Here is a 16,939-nt window from a genome sequence, read left to right on the forward strand (position 1 = left end):
AGCACTGCAACAGAGACAGGGTCTTCAGTCGCTACCACACAAAAGAAACTTGATAGAGGCCTTGCCCACTTGACAACAACCCTAAAGCCTTATATGACTTTACCAGTAATAAGGGGTGTAAAGAAACTCTTCGAAATTACCAACAGTAAACAACCAATTTTATCTTTTGGTTCTATCTACAGATAATAATATCACAAAGTTATTGTTTGAGGGGGAGGAGACTCGATTATGCAGCCAAAGATCATAAGAAAATCTTCGAGAGAAAGAAATATTGTCATTATTACTGACTGCTGTGGGGATCGTGGTATTTCTCAACTTAAAAAATTTGTACATCATTGTGATTTGTTCTCTCATTCTCAGTAAATATTCAGGTTTGTACATAATTTTCTGTTTATAGTTTTGGGAGTGAGAGTCCTGGGCGACCAGCCAGCCGCCGTCCCAGGAAGAGCCCTCGTTAAAAGTCACCATAGAGGCTGGGTCAGTCCCCTGCACTCTGAGACCCGGACCCTAACCCTAACCGTAACCCTAAACCAAACCCTAACCCTAACCCTAACCCTAACAAAGACACTAACCCTAACCCTGGATAACTTGTCTGATACGCTGGATTTCTTGTTTGTTTTTACAATTAGCCACTCAAGGGGACAGACACTCCCTTGTTTGGAATGGCACTTGAAGCACTTTATTCAAAGTTACGCGAGGGCCGGCTGGCGGGGAAGGGCCCCAGCAGCTCGCAGAGTCACTGGTCATCAGATACGCGCTTAAAGGAGGGAAAACCCCTGCCAAGATGCTGCTGCAGAGGCCCAGCGGGTCCGCGACAGGGCAGCCCTGCAGCAAACTTCCGTTTCCTGAGGCTCCCAGGAGCGCACGTCCCTGAGGGACCTAGTGCCCCCCTTGGTCTCCAAACACCTGTTCAATCTGGGGGTTGAATGGATTCTCCTTTCCCAGCACCTCGGGCCACTGGCGCTGCACCTTGTCCCAGAAGCTGTCAGCCAAGAGCAGCGAGGCCACCTGCGGAAAGGAGTAAAATGCAAGTTACAACCAAGAAAAGAATCAACCAGCAAGGTTTCCTCTGTTCTCTGTGGGGCCGACCGACTCTAGGGCGGTCCCCATGACTCCTCCATCCCTGCCTTTGAATGCTCCCCGGTGTTGCTGAGGGTGGGACCTATCGCTTGGTTCTGACCAATAGAATACGGCAGAGGTGAAGGGCGGTCACTGGAGTGCTGGTGTGACATCATCTAAAATCCTGCGCTGCTGGCAGTGCTCCTCTGGGGGCTCCCCCCGGCTGTGGCTGCCCTGACGGAGGAGGAAGCAAGCCCGCGGGGTGAGGGCTGTGGCGGCCTCCTGCTGACGCCCAGCGAGAAGCTCGGTCCTATGAGCACAAGGAAATGAATTCTGCCGGCAGCCCCGGTGAATTTAAAAGCAACTCTTCCCCGGTCGAGTCTCTGGATGAGAACGTGGCTGGGGGGACGCGCCTGGATTTTAGCCTTGGCCGACCCTGTTACCTTGTGCCGGCTCCCCCGACTCTCAGGCACCGTGAGATAAGGAACGAGTATTGTGTTAAGCTGCTAAATGCGTGCGAATTCGTGACTTAGTAATAGGAACACGCTCTCCCAGAAAGCCATTTGTTTATTCTCTGCAGAAAGCTCACATTTACTGCAGGCCTAAGGCTGGGGCCCGGGAGACGAGGAACTCCCAGCCCAGCGAGCGGACCAGATGTGCCAACGACACGAGCAACCCCGTGGTGCGGGGGGCAGCAAGAGGTGCCACTGTGCCGGGGGTGGGGAAGGGGCAGGCCCTCGCAGAAGAGTTGAATTTTCAAGGAAGGGCTCACCTGGTGGATCAAGTGGGGCACAGTGGGGTGGTAGGGGACACGGAGTGTGTGGCGAGGGCGCAGGGGTGTGGTGGACGGCGGTGTGGTGGGGGACCAGCGGGGGCCCAGGCAGCGGGGCCGGACCGGCAGCAGGGCCCGGTGGGGTGGGAAGGAGCTGCGGATACAGAGGGCCTGGGGGCCGGGGCAGGCTCCCCCTCTGGCTGCGTTGCTGTCCGTCGGGTTGCTGTTCGTCCCTGCTGTCAGCAGGATCCGTTTTCCAATCCTCTGGCTCATCTGAACACGCTTTTGATGCGCCGCCTTCCTCCATAGACAGCACCCTCATTCGGTTCGCAAACGGGGCCCGGCCAGGCCTGCGGGCCCCAGGGGGTCCTGTGGGCACCAGGGTTTTCAGTGCTGGTGATAAAGGGGCTGCGATGGCTGACCGTCCTAGAGGGGGACGTGTTGTTCACGGAGGAGGCACAGGGCCAGCCGGGCTTTGTTCAGAGCGTGGGGACATCGTCCCCGCAGGGGAGGTCCCACGGCCCATTCCATCCGGCAGAGCCGCCGCCTGTCGGGGTGACGCTGGGGGGCCTCTCCCACTCCCAGGGCTGCAGTTCTGTCATCTGCCAAGTGGGCGGGCTAGAGAAATGACCTGAAGACCTTTCTGGGCCTACACTGGGTTCGAGAGTTTAGCAGTTGTTAGGGAAACGAGATCTGATGGAGTTGCTGCATTAAATGTCTCCAGTATATGAATGTGGTCCTGAGCCTGCAGAGGTGGACCCCAAATTCTAGCCATCCAGCTCTGCACTTTGGTCATATCCATGTGGTGTGTAACACACCACTCACACACACTGCACTACATATACCACACATGTGTGCACGTACACACAGGCTGACTGTCCAGAGGTGGTTTCTGAGAGGGTCTGACCATCTCGCACACAAAGCAGTCAGTGTCTTTGAAGACAGAGGACGGGCCTTGCGGCTGTTTTGCCTGCTATTTCCCCACACAGGAGACTGCTGCCGGGTCTGCAGAGGGTTACTGGTTGCTCTTCTTTGTTTATGGCCTTTCCGCTCGATACCTGCACGCTGTCTTCCTAACAGTGATGTGGTGCCCCGGCTTTGTGGCCACTCACTTCTCAGCCTAAAGTACGGAGGGAGGAGGCGGGGTGAGGAGGAGAAGAAGGAAGTTAAAACAGCAGAGCTCAGTTTGAGTATGTGGTGGCCGTTTGGTTTGAGAGCAATCAGTTGGCTCTCACTCCAGAGGAGATTAAAACACAGAGTCCAGCAGAGTCCTGCTTGAGAGTGGTTGGTTGGGTAATAATTTATAGTTTTAATTTGAACATGTCACCTAAAATGCCATAGGGTGCACTTGAGTGTAATATTGTTATGTTACAGAATTACATGCTTATGGTTTGTAATAAAAGATTTTGTAATAAAAAAGGGGTATTATTTGGGCTGGACCCTGTATTTATGAGTGTGCATTGCTAATATGTTGAGTCTGAAATGAGAGTGGGATGGGAAGCCACTCTGGGCCAAGACGGAGGTGTAGGTAGATTCACTTTGCCTCCTCGCACAACCAAAAGGACAACAACACATTTAAAAACAAAAAATAACCAGAACTGCCAGAAAAGCGAACTGGAAGGAAGCCCAACAACCAGGGAGCTAAAGAAGAAACCCAGGTAGTCTGTGTGCTTCCTCATTCATAGTTTAAAATGGCAAAGCAATAGTTTAAAATGGTAAAACCATAGTTTAAAATGGTAAAGCAATGCCAATCCCTTTGAGAAGAGTTTGAAAAGGCAATAAAGCAAAAAGAGAGAAACAGAATAAATAAAAGTCCATCTGTAATTATAGTAGAGAGAGACGCTACTAACATTGGGTGTAGAGGCTTTCTGACGCACGCGTGCGTGTGCGCACACGCAAATTGGCTCCCTCTGTAAATATCATTCTATAATCTCCTCCTGTTGAGGTATAATTTACACACAGTAAAACTAACTCTGGCGGCACACAGTCCCAGGAGTGTTCACAAATGCGTAGAGCCGAGTCCTCATCCCCACAACAGTCTTTAATCTGCTACTATTTACTTGGCTCTTATTACAAACATATTTCTGTGGCACTGAAGGTAGATCGATACCACTGTGTTCACTCGGTACACTGCGTTTCATCAGAGGGATGCACGCTCATTTATTTTTCCCGGGGAGGCTTTTGCCACGCCTCCCCCTAGCCCTGGTCCTCAGAACCAGGGTGGAGACAGCCTCCTCCTGCCAGTGCACAGCGGGGTTCAGAGTCTGCCTCGGCCACTGACCCTGCTGCATGTGAGCCGAGCCTGGGATGAACTCTGGCCCAGCCGAACGCAAGCGAATGCAGGGGTCCTGGTTTAGTGGGATCTTCCAGTCCACTGAGCGAGGCCCTTTGGGCCTCGTCCTTTGTCCTCGACTCTTGCAGTGCCCGGTGGCAGGATCCAGACAGCGGCCCCATGGACGGCGCTGGTTTTGTCCAGGCATCTCTGCCATTTCTAGCACGTGTGGCCCTCCTCAGGTGTGTCCACATCTGACAGTCACTGGCATGTCTCTGCAGATCCCCGTACCAGCCGGGTGCTTCTGTGGCGTGTGGCCACCTGCCTGCCTGCTGCTGCTGCTGCTCAGAACGCTTCCCGGTGCCCAAACCCCTCCGCCACTCGGCCCCTCCGACCTGCCCATCAGGTGTCCAGCTTCCACACAGCTCGGTTCTCTGACAATTCTGGGTGGTATTTGTTTTGTAGTGTAGCTGTGTTTTTTCTTATAGTTGTGTGCGGAGATGAGGCATGTTTACCTACACCTCCATATTGATTGGAAGTCCTTCTTTTATTATTATTTTTAATACAGACGTACTGTCAGTCAGTCCACTACGTGTGACAGAAAAAAGCGGAGCTCCCTTGCTTGCAGCCAGGATGATGGACCGGGCGGAGGCAGGAGGGGGCCGGCGTCTGTTATCCCGCCCCCTGCCTTCCGCTCACAGCGTCCGTCCTAGAAGGATCCGCAGAAGAGATCTCTCACAGGGCTCGCTTTCAGGAAAACTTGTGATTTTTTTGTGTGTCCTTGGCATCATTTATCATGTGGAGGCTGTGGCTTATGCCCCTCTTTGCCCCTGAAAAGCCCAGAGCTGATGTTGCAGGTGTTCACTGGCATTTCCCGGAATTTCCCTGCGCACATTACATGAATACGAATTGCAGACATTAAGTCAAGAAGCCAGGCATCATCTCTACCTCGTTTTCCTTTTACTCGGTTTTCACTGTATTTTTATGGAATCTTCTATTTAACCCACATGTGTACATCACCTCAAAGAATTTCTGGAATGCATGATTGTATTAAAAAATAACAGCCTTGGCTGGAGCATCGTCCTGTACACCACAGTGCTGTGGGCCTGATCCCCAGATGGGGCGCGCCCGCGAGTCAATGGATCGATGTTTCTCTCTCATGTCAACGTTTCTCTCCCTTGCTCTCAAATTAATAAACATACCACCAGGGGAGGAGTCAAATAGAACACCCCCTCGCAGACAGGGGTCAGCAGGCGCGGCGTGAATGCACTCACCTCGTTGGGGTGGAATCCGTCGACGGGCTCGATGAGCTGCCAGGGCTGCCCGCCTCGCTTTTGCCACTCCTTCGTAACTGCAGGGCACACACACAGCCAGAGGGTTAGTGACACGCTGCCACCGCCACAGGCGGAGAGCAGGGACGGTGTGGACAGTGTCATCAGAGCTGCCCACTGCCCTCCCGAGCCGTGGCCACCCAGCCTGGCCACCAGGTCGTTATCTCAGGCTGGGGGCTTCCTGGGCAGAAATGACCCTCCCGTGGTGGGATGTGTTTCTTCCTTAACGCAGGAGGACTGTGCGTGAGCGCGTTGGGGGAATGTAGTTGGTGCAGGGAGGAAAGGTGAGCACTGGAGTATCTGACATCCAGCTCAGTCCCTCTCATTTCTCAGTGGCCAGTGGGACAGGACTGCAGGGACAAGAGGGGAAATCAAACGTTTTAGGGTCGCCTTTCGCGGGCGGCCGTTGCCAGACACTGCCTGCACGCGGCAAGCCGTCACCGGGAAAAGTCATACCGTTCGTCCGACATGGAATTATGTAAACTTATCTCGGCATCGCAGCTAGCGAGTAGGGCGACGGAGAAAATAGTCTGAGCCCCAAACTGATGAAAAGCAATAAAACTGTCCTTCCACAGGAAATTTCAAATCCAGGGAGAAAAACGTGAAACCTGCTGCCTCCCACCCCTGCCCCGGAGCAGCCTTGTCCTCGCTCCCCCGACATCCAGCGAGGGGCGCAGGCAGAGCTAAGGCTCCTCCAGTTCTTCCCTCTTCACCCCGCGGGAAACCCAAGGACAGGAAAACCCAAGGACAGGCGTCTGTGCCTTCTTTGTTTCTCCCTCTCTTGCCCCAAGGGAAGGAATGGAAATTTTACTGGGGGTTTGATTGGACAAAAGAAGCTGGACTTGCCCAGAGCTGAATCAATATTGTGCTCCTTTTATAATTAGTGCTGAGATCACAGCATGCCATCCCCACCTGCGGCCCGGGCCCTGTCCCCAGAGGGGCTGCAGACCCCGCTGCCCTTCTCCGAGCTCAGGACAGAAATCCTGCTGGTGGTTTGCAGCCCTACACCGGGTCTCCAGTGCCTGTTGGCTTCTTCCTTGGCAGGATGGTCGTCACGGGGACACTTTTATATTGTGCTTCTGGGTTTTATGGGAGGTCGTTGGAAACAGCAGCTATTGGAAAGTGGCCTTTTGCATTTCTTGGGAACCTCAAATCGAGGACAATGCCCATTGTGTTCTCCACGTGGAGTCCCAAGGGAGACATTGCTTGGTGCCGGTGAATGGAGTGTCCCCCTGAAGGGATGGGATGTATCTGCTCTGCTGGTAGGAAGCTCAGGGCCAGGATGGTGCTGAACCTACAGGAACATTTACGCAGGCCAGTCTGAGGAGCCAGCTTGCAGGCCTCCACGCCTGTCCTGGGCCGCGGGTGCCTGCAAAGGGCGGAGCCCTGGGGAAGCTTGCCTGGCTTTGCCTTCAGCGTGCCTGGCTGCTCTGCTTGGTTTTGAAGGCGAGGCCTTGGAAGCCGACTTTCTGCTGCAGTTTCAGTTCCTGCTGCTCTGCCTTTCCCTCTGGACCCAACCTTCGCAGCTCCTGTGCGTGGTGACCCGCCCTCCGTGGGAGCGAAGGCTGCTGCAGCCCGTCCCTGCGGGTCCCCGCGCACCGCTCCTCGTATTTCTCCCCCTTGTCTCCGAGAGGGTGGGCGTTTCCTACCCTAAATGCCGATTCTCTGTCTGAGCCACCTCCAGCCTGAACAATAAGTGTCCCTTCACGGCGCACCAGGCACTTGGAAGTGTTTCTTCAAATGCAGAACCAATGTCACAGCCCCGCCCAGGTGCTTTTGTTCCTTTGTAGTGTTTGCCTCATTGCCACCTTGCAGTCCCACAGGTCCCTTAAGTCCCCCCACCCAGCCTCATAAGACGCCGGTCTCCCGGTCCTCTCTGTGACTTCGGGGGCAGCGTGGCTTCCCTTCTGCCTTTGCTCCTTTACTTCACCCATGTTCTCAGTCCGCTTTTGGTCCTTTCTCCTGCTTCTCCCTTTATTTTTGGGGTGGTTTCACCTTATGGGATACACATGTTAAGAAGGGAAAGTAAAGAAAGAATGAAAGAAAATCCCAATCAGTTGTTAAGAAATCCCCAGGCTAAGAAGACAATGGGAACTGAGCCGGGGCACGACCGCAGACACAGCCTGCTGAAAGTTGCGGTTACATGAGTGAAGCATGAAGATTGTATTAAAGAGATAGGCTTGAACTGGACCACCCACATAGCCTCTTAGGACACTTTCTGTCTCTCCACGTTTGTAGAGAAGGTCGAGTGACAACGTGAACACAAACTTGTGTCTTTACTGGCCAAGAGAAAATTCTGAAAGAATGACAGCAATTGGGAAACGTAGGAAATCCACAGGAGAAAGCAAATGTAAGCCTATTAGGGACACCTGGTTTCAGCAAAGACTGCTGGCAAGAAATGGTTACCAGAAGCCTGATATTAGAATGGTCAGACTTGCTTATACCGGAGTTTTCCTCTAGTGCAATTCAGTTTTGGCACGTAGGCTTAAAGCCAGCCTAGGCTGTTTCCATTCTGATTTGAGTTTTAGGTGTGTGCCACTGGCGGCCACACTAAAAATCCTGGTCCTTAGAGAGAAGCAGAGATGGTGACAGATACTGCACTTGATGGAGCAAACGAACATAATGCAGCCTTCAGAACTCGTGACTTGTTTCCAAAACGCGTGGTCCCATAAGGTAGGGATTTGGAAAAGAAAACTGCAACAAAAGCATAAAGGAAAGAAAGGGACATTGACTTGCTGAGTTTTGCAAGGTAGCGGGCACGCCTCAGGGCGGGGCCAGCGGGAGAGGCCCACCTTTCGTCATGGCCACGCTCCCTCCGTTCTAAATGACATCAGTGACAACATATTCCTCTCTGTACCCCACCCCGCGCCCCCTCACTGGTAGGGCTCTACGATGAATCCAGCCTGTAGAAGAACTGGCTTATAGGGAATAACCTGATAGGTATTAAGAGACAGGCCACAGGTTACCAAGGCTGCAATCTGTCTATTCACCGTGGAAAATAGCCTTTTTGTACATTATCACTGTGTTGGCAAAGGTCCCCAGTCATCCCATTATTTGCAGACATCGGTATTAACACCTGGAAGTCAAGTTGGTAACAGAGGCAAGGGTTTAAGTTTTCACGTGTATTGTGACAAGCGCCAGACACAGTGACCCGCTGTAGTTTGCGTGTCTCACGGTGAAACTTTGTCGTCTCAGAATAACTGTGATGCCAGACAGTGGTCTCTGCTTCTTCCCTGAGTTGAGAGTGGGAGGCCGCAGGGGCGGCAAGATGAGTGGGTGGGTTTCCTTCTTACCCGGGATTGTAATTCAAAAGGCCAACACAGGTCTCTCGGGGTTTGGCTGTAATGCATTGTCTTTATCTGCGAAATCAGAGAAACTCTGCTAATGACCAGCTTTCAGAGAGGCAATAGAAATGGCGGAAGGAGATTCACAGAACGCTGGGTGGTTCCTTGATGAACAGCAAGACTCTCAGGTATTTAAAGAAAGAGAGGAGCATCCTGCTCAACACCAGGAAGTCACGGGTTGTTTTACAAACGGATACATGGTGAGGTCTCAAGGTCAGGTTTACTCCAAAGGACGTGCCCGTGGAAGGGGAGGGAGCAGGTGGTGTGGTTCAACAGTCAGTGTTAAAGCGGCCTTGACAGTCCAGTGGCATTTTCCGTCCTCTGTGTGGGGGGTGTGGCACAGCCGAAGACACAGGATATCACCCGCTCTGCTGCCCTTTCCTGAAGTGGGAAAATCACTGCCTCTATTTAGTCCATAACCAGCTAAGGACGAGTCAGCCAGGGGCAGGGAGAGCCTTTGGAGACGAGCGATCGATCGATCGATCGCCTCTCACGGCTGGCCCGAGGCTGTCAGAGCGGAGAGCAGATCGCTCTTGCGCTCACCCTCCGGGGACAGGGCCCTTGACTGCGGTGTGCTCTGTCAGGGCGGTGCCGTTGGTATGTAGCTAATTATTGATGGGAAATGCGAGCAAAGGGAACTAGACGCGGAGCCCAATAAACCGAGGGGTGTGAGCCTGCTCGCTTCGCCGCGAAGCTGCAGCTTTTCAGACCCCAAGGGACCACGGCGCTGCCATGAGGACGGGCAGGGCCTGGCGGGCTCTGCTTCCAAGCATGAAGGTCATCCCTGGGCCGCTGGCCAGCGCGGGGGCAGGTCCAAGCTCTTCGGTCTAGGTCCTGCAGGAGGACAGGGACTCTTGTTTTGTTGACAGCTGTCTTCCCAGCACCCACATAGCACATAAGTGGGGCTCAGTCAAAACCTGATGACTTGCCGGAGCATTGTAGAGCCCCATTTATTAAATTTTAATGTGCTTGTGGATCATCTGTGGAGTGCGCTAAAACGCAGATTCCTAGGCCCTAATTAGGAGTGGGTCTGGGGTTCTGCATTTAGAAGTAGCCCCCAGGTGGGGTGGATGCTGCTTGTCCCAAACCACACGTGGAAGAGCAAGGCTGTGACAGAAATGGTACTCTTTTCTGGGGGCCAGCAACGCACCAGACACGGCATTTAGGAGGGCCACACGTTACCTCATATAATCGTGGCAAAGATTGTTACATAGAGGTGGCCTCCCATTTTCACGTCTGGAAGGGAGCGTTTAGAAATGTTCAGGGAATTGCCTGTAATCCCAAAGATAATAAAGTATAGAGCTAGAGGCTACCTCGGAAAATGAAAAAGTCCCCTGTGAATGTTAGCTGTTACTATATTTTTAATGACTTTATCTATATTCAAGGTTGATGATGATCAAAGATCACTTGGCGGTGTATTTGTTTACAGCGGGAATTCATTAATGAGTCTTTAGCTCTGCATTGTAAGGAGAGGCTATATATCAACATGTCTCTCCCCATAAGAGAACTATGTATCACCTGGGCAGGAAATCTGGTTAAGGGTGATCAGTCTTGTTGAAAAGATGCTCGGAATTGAAGTACTAGAGTCTGCAATGCCAAATGTGTCAGCTAATGTAATATTTGGTAATTCGTGAAGGCCCACCTGCTGGGGCCGGGGCGCGGTTAGTGGTGAGGAGACAGAGGGATCGTCTCCGGACGAGACGGCGTCCATCCTTTGCCTGCTCCGGCACGCTTATCGCTGGCATCGCCTCTGAGGGCAGTCCGTCAACGGGACACCTTGCTCTTGTCCAACAATTGCTTAGCGGTGAAAATGAGACTGGAAGGATGAAAGCCGCTAAGCAATAATTTTTCAGAGTCAAAATGTAAGGAGAAAGCCATCGCTCCAGGGATCATGCCTGTTTCTTGCGGCCACTCCTCGGTGACCCCTGCGTTTGGACAGAATGCCGGAACAGGAAGACTAGTGTCCTTTCTAGGAAGCACGGGAGAGGGGTTGTCCGCGCCGCCACAGGCACATAAATCCGAGGTCCCTCCCACAGAACCCCGATTGGTTTCTTCATGCGCGGGGCCTGGTTCGCATCGTTGCTGAGTCCCTAGGTAACCAATCCAGCGCCGGCTATGCCAGGCACTGCCTCAGCCCTCAGCCCGGCCACATGCCACCCTACTTCGAGCAACTCGTATGTCAGGGCGGTCAGGAGAGACCGTGCGCAACCTGCTCCCCGCTGGCTCCTAAGCACCGGGCTGGGGCAGGCCCGGAACCTGGCTGCTGCTTATGTCTTGTGTCACTAGCCAAACCAAGCCACACTTACTTTCTTGGAAGTCAAAGTCCACGTAGAAAAGATCGAAGTTCGGAAATTTCTCGCTGGCTGCGATTTTTTTCAGCATATGGGAGAGTTCTTTTGCTCTCTGAATGCAAAAGGGAACAGAGGGAATGTCATGAAGCCTAGAGTTCAGCGAGCTGATACAGGCAGAACAAAGAGACGGGGTCCCCCCCCAGCCAAGGCACAGAGCAGCTTGGCACGTTAATTTCTATTCATGCACAACTGGCCAACAAGCACACAAACTGTTAAAATTCATTAGCAACCAAATCAGCACAAATGAAAGTAATCAGATCCCTCTTTCCCCTGCGGGTTTGGTGAAGAAAAGATGAACAATTGGCGTGACGTTGAACAGTGCCAGCGGGGACCGGTGCAGAATGTCAGTTTGTTTAACCTTTCTAGAGAGCAGCACAGCAAGAAGGGTACACATGATCTACTCTTTGACCCAGTAATTTTTCTAGAAATTTGTCTTAAGGAAATAGATATGGTACACAAAGATACACACACACACCCGGGTTCATCACAATGCTATTCATCACCGTGAAAAATTGGGAACCTTCTATGTCCAACTGCAAGGGATGAAATAAATCATGGTACATACACATGTTGTATCCTAACGACTGCAAAATTACGATGTGGAAGAAGCATTTATGAAGGTCAGAAGGCATAAAACAATCTGTGTATTCCGACATTATGTAGGCAAAAAACCCAAAATATCTATCTATGAAAGTAATATTGGAGAGACATGCACACATATTAGCTTTGGGTAGTGGGATTTGGGGTGAGTTTTGTTATTATTCCTTGTGTTGTTGTTGTTTTTTTTTAAACATTCTCTAAGGTGTTTAAAAATGGAAGTATATCTGTAAAGAATTTTGTTCAATCTTTTGCAAAGAAAGTTCTCATTATCTGTGAAGGAACTGCACGAACCATATGTTCATGTAGAGAGAGTGAGCTCTGGAGGGCCTAGCCCCCCTTGAACTTGGGACAACTCAGACACAGGGCCTAACCTCCCCCACTTCTCTCAGCTTGCCCAAGTATGCCCAGGACCAGCTTTCAAGGGAGGGAGTGTGTGTGCATGTGTGTGTGCATACGAGAGTGACAGGCGCACGCACACACACAGAGACAATGACTGACTGACACAGTATAAGTGACAGACCAGAGAGGACACAAGGAGAGAGACAGGGCACCCCACATTCCTTCGCCTCCTGACGTCCCCTGCAAGAAGTTTGATGTTTCTATTCACCAGTGTGGAGGTTGCCTCGCTGCCAAGACCGCAACCCCAGCTGAAAACGCTACAGCAAACACAGGACAAGAATAATCCAAAATGTCATCGAAAGGCCTGGGATAGACCTACCTCTGAAGTGAGGGTCCGGAGAGTCCTGTTGGAAGACATCCAGCCATGGCAGGGGCTGACCTGGGAGCAGGAAAACACCACTTTGATTACAGAGAACCCTGGGGGTGGCGAGGAGGTGTGGCTTCGGACGGAGTCGGGGGCGCTCACCTGAAGACAGCTGAGGAAGGAGTAGAGCTGCTCGTAGGTCACGTCTGCATTCAGCTGGCCTGGAAGACAGCGAGGGCAGGTGTGTGGAGTGCGCTCGCATATGGCGGCCAATGGGGACCCTTATGGGTGACCCTGCCTCCCTGGCAGAAGGCTGGCACTTCCAGGGACCCGCCCTGATTTTTCAGTTGGCATGGCTCTCAAAGAACGCCTGTGCTTCCCTTCTTTCTGAGCCCCCAGAAATTCAGAGCTGGACTTAGGGAGGGGCTTCCTTCCCTAACTTAGGAGTTGACTTCCTTCTTGCCCTGTGGCATGGGTGAGGGCAGAGCCTCCCTGGATCTGGACCCAGGCAGAGGATGCAAGGGCCCATGTGGACCACAGCATCCCTCACAATGGACTCTGCGAGCATTTCATACCATTCTCCTGGTGATGGTACAAAATGCCAAGTTCCCTGGGGGCGCAGAGAGCATTCAAGGTGGTCATTGACAAGCCCTCCTTTCCAAGTTTATGACACCCAGGCCTGACCCACGTATCCACGGGGTGGACCGGTCAGGACGCGATGGGCATCTGAACAGCTCTGCAGTTTAGCGAACTGAAGGCTTCCCAGCCACTGGCCTTGGGCAGCCACTGGCGGGGGAGGTCAGCATACAACATCCCTGCACGGCCCAGCGGATCTTATTTATTGAGCCCTAAATGGTAGCTGTGCTCCATCCTTATATTTTGGTGCAAGTTCAGAAGGTACCTAAAAATAAAGGCAACGCGCACCCCAGGCGAGTTCGTCCAGAGCCTTTCTAAACATCAATTGCAGACGCAGGATCTGTGGGGTTTATTTCTTCTCTTCCTTCACGTCCCTCCTCTCTTCCCCGCTCACAGCACACCTACCCCCAGAGGCAATTCCACTTTCATGCTGTGGCTGAGACACAAAATCCCGGCTCTCCCAGATCTCAGGGGGGGATGACTGATGTCTTATTCATTAACACTTCTCTCACGCGCGGAAAAATAAAGGCAAATAATAGGCCCCATCTTGGAGCGAAGAGAAAGATTGAAGGTGATGGAGCAGTCTTATTTTTCACTTATACCTCAGATCTGTTCGACTGAAAGAGAGATTCAATTTTCTTGTCATAGAAGAAAAATATATTATCTCTCGGTGCGCCTGAGTGAATCCCAAGACTGGAAAACCACAGGCTTATTATCGCCGTTAAAGTCCCGGTGACACGCCGGGCGTCCTCTGCTCCCAGGGGGGCGTCCTTGTCTTCACGTGTTTGATGAATCCCAAACCCCCGGCCTTTGCTTTCATTTCCTGGAATCAACATGGAGCCCTGAGCTCCCACTTTCTCCAAAGTCCCACTCCCCACCAGTGGGCTTCTTTTCCTCTCTATTTTTCTTTTGTCTCAGTACTTTTTGTAATTTGTCTCCTTTCTATGTGTGTCCCTGCCTGTCTCAGCCCAACCCGGCTGCAGTGACTGACACCCGCAGCCTCCCCTCTGTGCCATGGGTCCTCCCTGTCCCCAGTCAGTTGGCTCTGTCCTGCCGCCGCCCCGCCCCCCACCCCAAGCGGCTGCCTCCCCCGTCACCTCCCCCACCGCCTCACTCCTCTGTTGGGGCTGTGACCTGGTAATGAACCTCAGGTAGCTTGGCTGGGACCCTGACCCGTGCTTGGCCTTGACGAGTCCCCTCTCCCTCAGAGGTGCCTCTCACTCCCCGGCTCAGTGGCTGAAGTCTTTTCAACCTGGAGGAGGCAGTGCCTTAGCGCGACCAGGAGCAGCACCCCTGCGCCCTCCCCCTTCTCACCTGCACGCCCGGACCGCTCTGACACCCAGCGGCACAGGAGTTGGTCCCGCTCCTGGATACTGGGGACTCACCTGCCGGCCCCGCTCCGGGGGGTGAGCCCGGCCATGGCCTTTGTTCATCCTGGCTTCCTGCCCTCTCCCTGCGGGCCTCTGGCCAAGGTCCCAGCACACCTGAGGATGGGACCAAGGGCGTGCCCTCCCTCTGAGCCTTCCCCTACTCCCTGTCCCTTCTGCTCTGCCCCCGTCAGTCTGGCCCTGGCTCCCACTGAGCCAAGTTGACAAAGGGATGAGCCCAATGAGACCAGGGAGGTCTGCTGAACAGCACAAAGGCCAGTCAGGTGCAGTGAACGGCCGCTGGGGAAGCTGCGGAGCAATGGCTTCCCTTCTCTCGGGCGGTTCCGCTGCGGGGGCGTGGCTCTGGTCGGCCCCATGGGGGTCGGTTGGGAGTGCTTGCGATGGGCTTATGGTTTAAAGGAAGAGAAGAGAAAAAGAGTTCCTACTGCCATTGTCGGTCATTGGCTCTTTCTTTTTAGGTGTTACCTTCTATCCCTGTGACTCTGATGGCCGTTTGGCCTACGGGGGCGCCCGGGTGGAAAGGCTGGTTCTCCGGACACGTGGGGCTGGCTGTACAGAGGCTGTGGCCCTGGCTCCCTGGTCAGGAGGTGAATCTGGTGCACAAAGCTGGTCAGGAATGACCAGGGCAAGGCAGAAGCACCGTCCCCCGGGAATGGGGACGGCTGCGTGAGTGTGCGTGGGGGGGGGGGGTTGGGGCGCCAGGGGCTTTCAGGGGTGCCTTGTGCTCCCTTTGAAGCCGAAAGGGCAGCTTCGGCCGCCGCTGGCTAGAGGGGCCATTTGCGTCTCAGTCGTTTGTGGTCCTCTACGGAGGGTCTTTGGTATTTATTTAATGCAGGGACCACAACTGACATTTGAGGCATCATTAAAGCCTAGTTTCAACAAAGATCAATCACACCTCTATGAAACGCCTCTAGGGTACTGCTAAAACCAGTAAACACACATTAATTTAGACAGGGAGGAAGCCACTAGTGAAATATAAGGTACACTACAATGTATTTTAAAATACATTATGTGTTAAGTTTAAGAGTAATCAGTGTAAAATGAAGTCATTAATGTTTGGTGGCAGGGGTCCTTCAAGGACGGCCCGTGTGCACCCTTGCTGTGGCCAGCGACCCCAGACACCTTGACCAGAGTGTGACCCTGTGGACAGCTCCCAGGGCGCCTGTGGCTCGGACCAGCGTCGTGTTGTTGAGCCTTGGTAACTCGCTCTCAGGATCTAGATTCTGGTTTTCCCAGGGGAGTTGTCTTTGCTGCCTCCTTGAAGAATGAGACCTCCATCTCAGTGTCATCTTTACCCTGACAAAGCCCCTCCCAGGGACCTCAGACATATTTATGGAAAGGTCGCCTTCCTCCTAGGCTGTGCCTGAGAGGATTTGTCACTTGTCAAAGCCGACCTTTCTCAAAAGATCCTGAGGACAGCCCTGGCTGGACGGCTCAGTTGGGTGGAGCATCATCCTGGGCACGGACAAGATGTGTATTCGATCTCCAGCTAGGGCGCCTATGAGAGGCAACCGATCGGATCGTCAATTCAATGTTTCTCTCTCTCCCTTTCTCTCTAAAACCAATAAAACATATCCTCGGGCAAGGAATAAACAAGAAAAAGAAAAGATCTTGAGTGTGTAGAATCCTAATGTGTGAGACTTACTCTCTGGTAATTCCTCACAATGACAACACGTTCTCCCTGGGAATTTTAATTACTGCTGGAGACTGTGGGGCTGTCTCGGCCCTCAGGGGCCGGGCACTGACCGCACAGTGACTCTCCAACAGGGCCGAAGACGGGGGGTCCAGGTATGGCCATGCCTGGGGGTCCATCACTCCCTTCTCCTGGCAGGAGTGCGCTGGGAACCTCTGCTTGTTCTGGGCCTGCGCGACCTGCTGATCTGGCGCCGGGGCATTTACCCTTGTCTTTGCCAGCTGGTCAGGCTGCGTTCCTGCCTGTCCCAGTGAGGCATGAGAGATAAGGTGACTGATTTAGGGGTCATTTCCCAGCCCCCTCTGCTCCCTGAACTCTTTCCTAACCCTTAAGGTTCGCTACTTGAGTCTAAATTTAGAGTATCATCATCATCATGTTTCTAGGCTCAACGACAGACGTAAAGTGGAACACCCCCTGTATCTGCTGATACAACCTTTGTCAGCAGATACAGGGGGCTTTGGGGCCTTGGGACTCAGACTAGGGTGGGGTTCTGCTATTGGTTGAGATGAGAGCCGTCCTAACCTAGGCAGAGCAGCTAAACCCAGAGGCTGGCCCAGCATGAACCTAAGAACAAAGATCCAAAGATCGGATTTGTAGCAGGAGGAAGACAGAGACAATGTGAAGGCAGCAGCCCTCTCTACAAGCCTCTCGTGTTCTGTGAGCTGTGTCCCTGCCAAAGGAGGAAGGGGCAAGCTGGTAAGTCCCGCCTGCTTCCCCGGTCTGTCCGCGGAGGGCCCTGCTGCTTCATTGAGGAATTCATGCTTTATTTCCCATGGCAACCAGGCAGCAG

The 16,939-nt window shown here is 53.0% G+C and overlaps 1 protein-coding gene across 1 annotated transcript in view; it reads right to left on the bottom strand.

Moving 5' to 3' along the window:
* Positions 1-552: 552 nt before the first annotated feature.
* The window catches only part of AOAH (acyloxyacyl hydrolase), a 122,277-nt gene continuing 105,890 nt past the window's right edge, over positions 553-16,939 (bottom strand). Inside the window, exons 17-21 of the mRNA XM_054571357.1 lie at positions 12,595-12,653; positions 12,448-12,507; positions 11,085-11,181; positions 5,378-5,454; positions 553-1,008 (exon numbers count right to left, since the gene is read on the bottom strand). Of these exons, the coding sequence (XP_054427332.1) occupies positions 880-1,008; positions 5,378-5,454; positions 11,085-11,181; positions 12,448-12,507; positions 12,595-12,653 (422 nt within the window). The 3' untranslated portion in view covers positions 553-879. The remainder of the gene's footprint in view (positions 1,009-5,377; positions 5,455-11,084; positions 11,182-12,447; positions 12,508-12,594; positions 12,654-16,939) is intronic.

This window comes from Pteronotus mesoamericanus, unplaced genomic scaffold, assembly GCF_021234165.1.
Source record: "Pteronotus mesoamericanus isolate MK-2021 breed Mesoamerican mustached bat unplaced genomic scaffold, CSHL_Meso_final contig_220, whole genome shotgun sequence".
NCBI lineage: Eukaryota > Metazoa > Chordata > Mammalia > Chiroptera > Mormoopidae > Pteronotus > Pteronotus mesoamericanus.